At 41.8% G+C, this 10,952-nt stretch overlaps 1 protein-coding gene across 1 annotated transcript; it reads left to right on the forward strand.

Annotated features, from left to right (window-relative positions):
* Positions 1–3,479: 3,479 nt before the first annotated feature.
* On the forward strand, positions 3,480–10,319 carry LOC109755266 (heat shock protein sti1 homolog). Its single transcript, XM_040391347.1, has 7 exons — positions 3,480–3,633; positions 3,716–3,892; positions 4,694–4,837; positions 7,505–7,606; positions 9,168–9,338; positions 9,427–9,501; positions 9,792–10,319. Exons 2-7 carry the CDS (start codon positions 3,869–3,871, stop codon positions 9,846–9,848), a joined length of 573 nt encoding a protein of 190 aa, XP_040247281.1. The 5' UTR covers positions 3,480–3,633; positions 3,716–3,868; the 3' UTR covers positions 9,849–10,319.
* Positions 10,320–10,952: the final 633 nt, after the last annotated feature.

Here is a 10,952-nt window from a genome sequence, read left to right on the forward strand (position 1 = left end):
TTTGGTTGGAGAGAAATATTGATGGAAAAATGGGAGTTTGGGAGGTATGAGACGCATAATCCATTGTTTTGGTTGGGAGGCAATTGAGTTGAGGAGGAAAGGAGAAAGAAAGTTAACGCGGTCAATTCTCACATTTCTTCGTTGGTCTCTCTGTTAACTAACGTGTGATAAAGTTTCCTCACAAAATTCTACAACTAATTTTTATTACACACGAGATTTTAATTTGAAACTAATTATCAATTTCTCGAGCCGTTTATATTGGGGGCACTTTTGCCATTTCCAGCTGCTCTGGCACTTCTCTTTTGCTTTATATCTTCTTTTAGTTTGGTGAAGAAAAGTATCAGGAATGCATCAAGCGAGTCAATTGTAGATGGGGTGGATGTTTCTTTTATCTAGTTTGTAATAATAATAGGCAATTACCGATCAATATCATTGGGTTCATCATTGAATATATTTTCCCATCATATAAATTTCTTAGTGTAAATGTTTGTATTGTTTTCTGCAAATTTAATCAAACTTTATAAAATTAGACTTCAATCAAATTAATCTACCTAATAATAAAGGGGCTATTGCTTCTGGCGGTATGTCACCGAGCTTGCCCCCAAAGTTGTAAAATATTATCCACCGATGCCACCTATAAGTGATAAAAAAATGTCTACTTTAAATAATTTAGGAATGCAAAAAAGTTTCAAAAATTAAAAGAACATGAACTTCGAAATAAAATGTTTAATAATTCATAAATATATGTGGACTTAGAAAATATTCGCAATTTTTAAACAAATGTTTGGAGAATCATAAAATTTTCATGATGTTTTAAAAAAGTTCATGTATTAAAAGATGCTGGTAAAATCAAGCAAAATTTTGCCAATTCAAAAAGATGTTATTGAATTGAAAAATATCCTAAAAATTCAAAATCTGTTCGTTATTTACAAATAGTTTATGGATTCATAAAATGTTTGTGGATTCAAAAAATAATCATGCATTTCAGAAAATGTTCGTTAAATCAAAAAATTGGTGAATTTAAAAAATTCTTCTACTAATTTCCAGAAAAATATTCATCGATTCTAGAATTGTTCACCTTATTCACAATTTGTTTTTGAAAAAATGTCCACAATTTTTAAAAAATGTTCACAAATAGTATAAAATGTTAATGAATTCAATTTTTTATGATTTTAAAAATGTTCGATGATCTGCTAAAAATGTTGTGAAAAATGTTCATGATTTCAGATATGCTCATGAGTTTAAAAAACATTCATAATTTTCAAAAATTGTTCACGATTTGACAAAAGTGAGAGTGATAGTTTATCTCGGTGGTGCAGCAAAATATGGCCATGGCGATTAAAGATCATGAATTTGTTTTCTCTCGCTGCGACGCACGGGTCGTTTATAGAGTAGAAACGAAGGGAGACTTGACACTACGTGAACCTCAGATTTCAAATTAGACTTGACACTACGTTTGCACGAAGGTATTTCTCTTAGTGATGAGACTAAAATTAGTAGACCGACTCCTACCTGCATCTACTACTATTGCTTCACACATCGACTGCTATCTAGCATGCATCTAATGTATTAAGTTCACGAAGAAACGGAGTAATGCAATAAGAACGATGACATGATGTAGACAAGATCTATTTATGTAGAAATAGACCACATCTTGTTATCCTTAATAGCAACGATACATACGTGTCGTTTCCCCTTCTGTCACTGGGATCAAACACCGTAAGGCCCTGTACAACGGCAGGTGCTTAGACAGCTGCCTGAGAAAAAAAACCCGGTTTTTTCCTTGAGACTGGATTACACGGGTGCTTAGAAAGGAGATGGAAGCAAACTCTTGCTTCGGTGCTAGCCCGGTGCTTGGACAATAACTGCTCCCTTCAAGTCAGTGCATCCATCGGCAGAGGAAAAAAGAGAGCACAGCTAGCACCCCACACCAAGCACTCTACGTTGTGGAGCAACAAAATTATGGAGAAGCAGCACAGCTAGCACCGGCGGACTGGCACCTGCGTTGTACAAGGCCTAAGATGGAACCCATCACAAAGCATCCCTTCCCATGGCAAGAAAAATCGATCTAGTCGGCCTAACTAAACCAAAGATTCAAATGAGAAATACGAGGCTATAAGTAATCATGCATATAAAAGATCAAAAGACTCAAATATCTTTCATGGATAAAAACATAGATCTGATCATAAACTCAAAGTTCACCGAATCCCAATAAAGACACCGCAAAGAGAGTTACATCAAATAGATGTCCCAGAGACCATTGTATTGAGAATCAAAAGAGAGAGATGAAGCCATCTAGCTACTAACTAGGGACCCGTAGGTCTACAATAAACTACTCACGCATCATCGGAGAGGCACCAATGAGGATGATGAACCCCTCCGTGATGGTGTCTAAATTGGATCTGTGATTTCTGGAACTTGGGCGGCTGGAATTGATTTTCGTCAACTCCCCTAGGGTTTCTGGAATATTGGGGTATCTATAGAGCAAAGAGGCGGTGCGGGAGGCCACCGAGGTGGGCACAACCCTCGGGGCACCCAGGTGGGTTGTGCCCCCCTCGGGGCACCCCTCTGGTACTTATTTGGCCCATCCTGTGTCTTCTGGCCCAGAAATTCTCCAAAAAGTTTCGCTGCGTTTGGACTCCGTTTGCTATTGATTTTCTGCGAAGTAAAAAACAAGCAAAAAAACAACAACTGGCACTGGGCACTATGTCAATAGATTAGTCCAAAAAAATGATATAAAGTTGATATAAAATAATTGTAACATCCAAGAATGATAATATAACAGCATGGAACAATCAAGAATTATAGATACGTTGGAGACGTATCAATATGCCCTAGATTCACCTTTATGGGATACCTGGTTCTGCGAAGAGCACGACGTGCGACGACAGTTGTATTTTGCCGGCCATGCACAGAGCCCGCCACGGGCGCGCGCTCCCAGCCCCCGCCACCACTTGCTCCGATGACCGCCGAGGAGGAGGAGGAGCTCATGAGGTTGGTGATGGAGGACTCCGTACACACCCATGACGATCCCCAATGGCAGGGCCTCGAGGAGATGATGGCCCTCTCTGTGGCCGGCGACGTCGCCAACCCGGAGCTCAACACCGTCGTCAAGGAGGAGGCCATGGAGGACGTGCGCGAGGAGGAGCTGGCGGCATGAAACTCGGCCTTGGTCGGGCAGTCCTGGTCGTGGGCTGATACGGTGCCGTGCACGCCGGAGTGGGTGGACGCCGACCCATTGTCACCCTCAATGCCAAGAGGGGACATGCGTGTCCGTTTTGCTGATTCAAACAGATAAAATCCGGACCAAACGTACATCCGTTTGGTGTGGACGGTTGGAGTTGGCCTAAATCCTTTGGCCCTGATCGGGATTTCAAATTTCAAATCAAGCCCTCCCCCCTCTTGCCCATCCCCAAAACCCTACCACTCCACTCCTCTCGCGCGCTCCCCGACCGACCGATCCGCCATGGCGGCGCCATCCCGCTTCCCCTCCGCGGTAAGCGCCTCCCCGCGCCTCGACCGGGCGCAGACCGAACCCTAACCTAACTAAATCCGCTCGCTCACTTCCCCTCTCTTGGACGCGGCACGCGCTCCTCCAGGCGGCGTACAGCGGCGAGCTCCGCCTCCTCAAGAGTGAGCCCCTCCCTCCCGATTTCGGCCCCGGGCTGTTCGGCCTTCTCCCGAGTCCTGATTTTTTTTTTCGGGGGGCGGCTAGCTGCAGGGCTGGTGCGGGCGCTGGATAACGGCAGGGGCCGCCCCAGGGAGGCGGCGGAGGCGGCCAGGGAGGACGGGGTCGGGCCGCTGCACCTCGCCGCCGGCAACGGGCAGCTGGAGGTGTGCCGCTACCTGGCCGAGGAGCTGCGCGTGGATGTGGACGCCGCCGATGACGAGGGTCCGTTTTCTATCTTTCAGGCGACGTGCTCTGTTTTCTGTTTTAGGGAAATCGCCTGGTGCCATATCGTTTGCTGTGCAGTGGTGAACCGGTGTCTTGCTGCTGTGCATAGTTCACAAGATCTGTATAGGTTCCAGATATGATTTTACTGATGAGTTCAGAGTTCACAGGACAGGGGTTGCTATTTGTTCTCTTGTTTGTAGGATATATAATTATAAATATACGATACATGTCCTATGCGATGTTTAGACTATTGATGTTTGTTGAAATATTGATTCTTATTAACTTCCTGGTAATTATTGTTTAATTTACATGCTAACAGGCTACAACTTTTTCCCAATATGTTGCATAGATATTATTGTATTTGTTTCGGTGTGATGCCCAGTCAAATATGTTTGCCACTATGAGAAGCAGATAGAAAGAATGGAGCCATCAAATATTAGTATTACCATTGTATATCTGTGGAGGTTCAGTTTGATGTTCTGTTGTCATTCAATAATGTGGTAACTGCTCTAGTTAGTTGCCTTGTGTGTTCATAGTTTTTTTAAAACGTTATGCATCTACCTCCAGTGAGAATATTGACTGGAGAGAATATAAGCGATTCACTTCCGGGTAGAGTATCGCAGCCTCAGTGCCACTTATCATCAATGAACCAAATTTTGTCATGTTAGAGAAATAGATGTATGCTATGTTTTGTTCTTTTACTGGAATTATAAGTTGCTGTCGGGTGGTGCTAATGTCAGAGAAGAGGTTGAGTTGCGTGTTTGGTGGATTTTCTGAAAACGACTTGTTGTTTTTCAGGCTGCCTTTCGCGCCAGCGCCAGAGGAGTCACTGCCCCAACCCGGCGATCCAGCGGAGCACGAGGACGTGTCCAGGTGCAGCGATGCCGACGGGAGCAGCATGTTGTCCGTGGGGAAGAGGTCGAGGTCAAAGTTGATCCTAAGGTACTTGTAGGATAGGTATTCAGTCAATTTTATCATCTTTAGGGCCTATTTGGTTTGCTGCCGCAGTTTGCCACATCTTAGGCAGCCAAGTTTGGCCTAAGCACAACAAACTTCTCTTTAGCAGGACACAAATGTCAGTGACTATCTTCAGGGCCAATTTTTGCCATGGTTGTGACAGACATTTTATCTGCCACAAAAAAACTGTGGCGGCCACAGTTGTAGAGGAAATAGTGGTAAACCATGGCAGTGAACCAAATAGTAAACCGTTATGTCTGCAACCAGGGGCGGAGCCAGGATTTGGACTTGAGGGGGGCGAAAGACCGATGTTCACAGAAGTCATTGAACATCACGATATTTTAAGTCTGACGATAGCGTGATGAAAAATCATAAAAATATTTATTTCGAACTACAAAAGAATATTACATTTCTATTCACTTAAATTGAGCGCTACGACCTACAACTTTGAACAAGTGGATAATGTGAAATTTCTATGCCCCTTACCATTATTGTCAATCCTGTAATGTCGAAGAAAATCATGTTCATTTTGTTTCTAAAACGTGTCTTGTCTAGTTCCATAGACGAAAAAGTTTGTTCAGTTGTCGCTGCTGACACTGAAAGATTTATGACCAACCGGAGTAATCTATCAACCATTGAGTATGTGGTAGTTTTTAATTGTTTTAGTATCCAACAGTCAGATCGTGAAAACGAGATTTTCAGCTCTAGATAGTTGCAAACATCCAGCTAGAAATGGACAAGTTCATACTCTAGTTGAGTCCGTTCTTGACGAGAAAAGACTTCATGATAAGAAAAAATTCCACCATTGTGCGTATATTGGACACATCAAATAAGTCATGTTGCGACCACATGGTATATGGGTGGTAAGCAACTTCATATTTGAAATTGAGTTGTGATGCGTTAGGTTAATAGATTAAAAAAACTCATGTGTGGATCCAGAAGATAAATGACGCTAATTAAAAAGACTAAGATCACAATTCACAAAAAATAAACAATAATTATTAATAGCTACTGGTGCGTAGTGGTACCTGCTGCCAACATATTCAATCCTGGTCACCTGGCTAGCGACCTCTGGCTGTAGTCTGATGATCTGATCCACCGGCATGTAGTCAATCGTATGCGGATAGCGGGCTGTAGAGGGTAGATTAGTGGATGGCTGGATGGAGTCGTCATCGTGGCGACCAGGATGGCTGCTGCGGCAACCGTAAACGCCCTAGCGCGACACGCACGGCGGCGACCGGCGACAGCAGCCCTAAGCGGTCCAGAAGAACGCAAACGTAGATCAATCGATCGGATCGATTAGATTGCCCATAGGGCAAACAATAGCCGGCGCGTACATATCCCTATTGGGCTCTGGGCCTCTGGTCATCTATATTCGGTGTATAGTTCAATGGATAAATTGTATACGGGCTAATGATGCGATTAGCTGCGGCCATTAGCAATGTACAGTACACAGCCTGCTAAAATTTGTTGAGGGGGGCGAGCGATTGGCAGGGGTCTAGCCCCTGCTCGCCCCCCCTTGTCTCCGCCCCTGTCTGCAACTTTGCATTCTTTTTGTAGCAACTTTGCACCAGGTCCTTATCCACGAATCATTGCATATGTGCCTCCAGTTTCTTCTAGAATTAATCTATGTTCAGTATCGAACAGTCTGGTTGGATTCTTGCTGAATGTAATTTTAGGCTGAAAACATGAGTCCGCATTTTGTCAAGTGACACCACATGAAGCTTAAGTTGACTAATGACTTGGCTTAAAACAATTTGACCGTTCTACACTTTATCAAATGCTTCCACATGAAAATATATTAATCAAATGCTATATTTGGCTGTCCTTTCTAAACGAGTTATTAAAATATTGGAAAATATGTTACTAGTAAAGAAATATTTCGAATATTTTAAATCAGATTTGTATCTTATGTTTGCTTTAGGTAATCAGGGATGAAACGTGTCAAATTGAGGCAATTTCAATTTAGTTATATTTTTCTTTGATCCTTCTTTTCTTTCTTTTGCTGACTACTCTTACTTGATATATTTGGTCCTGTTTGAAATGGATAAATTTGGTAGACAATTTGCAGGAATTACACCTATTTGGCTATTTATGTGAAAGTCAAGTCATGAAATTCCAGTGTTTCATACTGGGCATACTAAGGGAGTGATGGCAACTTGTTTTTTATCTTGTTAGAAACTTTCATCTACTATGTGCAGAAGAGGGAGGTTTTAATTGTGGCATCATCTTAAATCTTAAGATTATATGGAAAGTAAGAGATGAAAGGGGTTGCACACTTACACTAGAAAAATATTTGTGAGGTAAAATTTATGAGGTGGCTATATTGCTGGTTTTTAAAGTTTTCATTGATATTGGAGCCTAATACCCAATAATATTTACTTCCTCTGTATTATTGATTGGTATGGGAGCCTAATAGCCCAATAATATTTATTGCAGTACTGAGCACGGACGCAGGATGATGTATGATTGGAAGTCTAAACTTTATGCTTATACAATATGGATTGTTGATAGTCAATATTTTTGCCAAATCAAAACCATGTTTCCCCAAACATTTACAGAACAGCCCTATGTATTTCTTTACTATTATAGCATTTTTCTATTCATTACTCATGTCTCCATCTTATTTGATACGTATTATTTATGGTTCAGGACGAACAAGTGAATGAAAGGAAAATATCACAGTTGAAGTCATTTGCGAGTAAAGCAATCGAGAGAAATGATTACATTTCTGCATCAGCGTTCTATACCAAGGTAAGTTACAGCGCCATATTCTGTATTCTTCTTTTCCTGTTTCTAATTCTTTGAGAGAAAATAATGCATGTGAACATGCATGTTTTCAAACAGTCTTCAAACTATGGTTGAGTCACCAAATGGCAAGGCCTAGTTATTGAGAAGGAAACTTGACCAATGGCATTGTCAAGGGATAACTATCTGGAAAAATATGGCTAGAATGATTGGAAAGGGATTAGGTTATTTTAAGGGGAAGCTATGGCCAGAAGACGCGACACCTAAAACTAGACTCTTACCTTATCTCTGCCTTATTCTAAATTAAATAGAATCAGTTGTTCTTTCTTCTCTTAACCTATCCAAATGCTCCTGAACTTTCTTACCTCATGCTAGGTGACCAATCCCCCTAGCCAGCTATGCTCCTTGTGCACCAGCCCCATCATGCGTCCATGCCCTTGCTGGTGGCCCGATTTGGCTGCTGGTGTTCTAGCAGGAATTTGTCCTTTCCCGGTCATAACAGTTCAACTGGGAAAAACTAGATTGAATTTTTCTAGACTGTGTTAGGATCATTTGCTATCAAAACGGGAATATTTACTAATGGGGCGGGCTTTGCAGAGGATAGAATTGTCTGACATGATCCTTTACACAGGACCTGTGTTTGGGCATCTTTTATTTTTCAGCGCCAATGAGTCGTTTTTGGACGTTAACATTACTCCAGACACATTTACCACGAAATAAAAACTTCTAAAAACCCACCAACTGTTGGAACTACAGGTTGCCAGTGAACCTACTGCTTGATTGGTTGGCTCACGCAAACTGTACGTCAACACCAGTATCAAGACCAGTATCACTAACTTATGTGTGTCGTACTGTCTTATTGTGTCTTGCAGTTGTAAAGGATCTTGCCTGACCCCGCAAAAAAAAGAGCAAAGGATCTTGCCTGAGATAAAATCCAAATAATAGCTATGTTGTGTCTCTCTTTTTGTTGTGCCATCTTGCTTCAATAGAATGATAGTGAAAAATAGAATCTTGTACTTCAAAAGTATCTTATCTCCCATCCCTGTCAACTCGAAAGCCACTAAGCAATCAGTACAAGACAACTGGTCTAGCCTAGATCCCAAAAACGTCATAAGGGGGCTCATTTTGCTTCTTGCTCTTCCTTATTTTCATGGGGGTTTAGGAAATAAGAAAGTAGAACTTATTTGGTCTGCAATTGTCTTATATTTCAGTACTGTGCTGTATTTAATAAATTATACTCCCTCCGTTCCTAAATATAAGTCTTTTTAGACATTTCAAATGGACTACAACATACGGATGTATGTACACATATTTTAGAGTGCAGATTCACTCATTTTGCTCCGTATGTAGTCACTTGTTGAAATATCTAAAAAGACTTATATTTGGGAACGGAGGGAGTATATGAAAAAGCTTCTTAGGTTGACTTTCTTTGCAAGAGAATTAAGGTATTTGCATGATTCATTAATATCTTGCACTACTAGTCAATGAGCAGCCATTTGCAGATTTCCCATTTGCAAATTCGTATCTGTGTTTGATAGTCGGCAAATCTTCAACTTGTTGGATGCAGGCAATAGATGTTGACCCTAACGATGCAACCTTGTTCTCAAACAGGAGCCTTTGTTGGCTCCGCACTGGTGATGGACCAAAGGCTCTGTTGGACGCTCTTCACAGCAGAGAAATGCGGCCTGACTGGCCAAAGGCCTGCTACCGGCAGGGCGCAGCTCTGATGTTACTGAAGGTGGGGTTGAAGGTCCCACCTGCTACTTTATTTGACGAATGCAAATTGTTTGTAATAATTAATTTACAAGGCCATCATTCATTATCAGGACTACAAGAGCGCATGCGAAGTGCTTCTTGATGGATTCAAGTTGGACCCAGAAAATGCCGAGATGTGCATTACGGTATCCATCTACCTAACCCCTTTTTGCATCATTGCATGCATGCTTCGGCACATGTCATTGTTAGTGATATATTGGGAACATGTTATCCTGACTTCTGCTCTTATGTGCTTACTAAACACTTGACCAATGGTAGTATCGCTCTATTTCCTAGATTTGTGGCATGTGCCCTTTTTGCACCCCTCAGTGAGAGAAGTTTCATGTTCTGTTATAGAAGCAAGCCTTGTGACCGTATTGTTTGTAGTCTTGCATGCATTATCCACACCGATGATGATTGTGGGTATTATGTGCAGGGAAGCGATGGAATCTTTGAAGATATCAAAAGGCAACACCAAGGCAACATGAGCTGAACTTGAGCTTGCACTTGTGTTGACGATGGATGAAGACCAAGTCACCTCTCGTGAAAAAAAAACGCCATCCTCTATTCAACTCAAGTCATGACCGGTGAAATATTGCAAAGCCTTTTTTCATTGTGAAGTTGCTTTCTTGCACTAGTGTGGAGCAATACATGCTCGAGATGTTTGAATAACTTGCTTGGTGGATAATGGAAGTGCTCGTTTGTTATCTTTACTGACTGTCCGGTAATGTTGGTAGCAAATGACTTGATTTTTCGCTTTCTCGTATACGTCTGTCATCTGCGCGTGTGCATATGTATGTATGGATCCTGACGACGAGCTTTCCTTGCCTTGGTTGCCACAGCTCCACTTAGTCGCAATGGCAACATCTTGTATGTGCAATGGTGAATAATACCTTAATTTTGAGGGTACGCTATTGTGTGTCTACTCTGGAGGTACAAACCTAAGTAATGTTAATGCTGGAAATGAATTATGGAAAGGCGAGATTTATTAGACTTACAGTGTAGGCGCATGGACATTGGGTGATGTCAAGAAACTAGAGGTACAACCTTGAGTGGCTATGAGTAAGTCGGTTGGATGACTGTGAGAACTTGAGGAGGATCTTGGAATAACCTGATTATGAAATTTACTTGACATGCTTTATCTTCCTCATACTGTACTTATTTCAGCCATTAATCTTGCTACATAATTTGATAGGAAATGGTAGCTAGTATTGATATCGTAGTTGATGCATGCTTCAATGCCATGGATTGCTTTGCTTAAGATATCTGTTATATGGTTGACTTGAGAATACATTCAAAGTAATGGCTTTATACGTGGCCAGATTTAACAGTGGATGATCCGTCTTCCACTAGCGAGAAGCCGGAGCGTTCGTGCGCTAGGAGAGTAACCCACCAGACCCCTTTGGACTGGCGTCACTCCAAGGTCATGCTACCGTAAAAGATATTTTCCGCTGCCTCGGTCTTTGTAAAGTACCATCTTATGGCTATGTTGTATTATTCAAGAAACAATGGCTTACAAATCTAGATATGCCTGTGTTTATAGTACATGTTGTAAACGCTCGCCCAGCGTGTCCTGGGCTGGCGTGAGCAGCCGTTG

Source organism: Aegilops tauschii, chromosome 5 (genome assembly GCF_002575655.3).
Source record: "Aegilops tauschii subsp. strangulata cultivar AL8/78 chromosome 5, Aet v6.0, whole genome shotgun sequence".
Classification (NCBI taxonomy): Eukaryota; Viridiplantae; Streptophyta; class Magnoliopsida; order Poales; family Poaceae; genus Aegilops; species Aegilops tauschii.

Excerpts from the sequence above, each read along its gene's own strand:
- LOC109755266 (XM_040391347.1), top strand. The coding sequence starts at position 3,869 with ATGTGGACGCCGCCGATGACGAGG. Across the intron at positions 3,893-4,693 it reads GGACGCCGCCGATGACGAGG|GCTGCCTTTCGCGCCAGCGC; the intron begins GTCCGTTTTCTA and ends GTTGTTTTTCAG. Across the intron at positions 9,339-9,426 it reads CAGCTCTGATGTTACTGAAG|GACTACAAGAGCGCATGCGA; the intron begins GTGGGGTTGAAG and ends ATTCATTATCAG.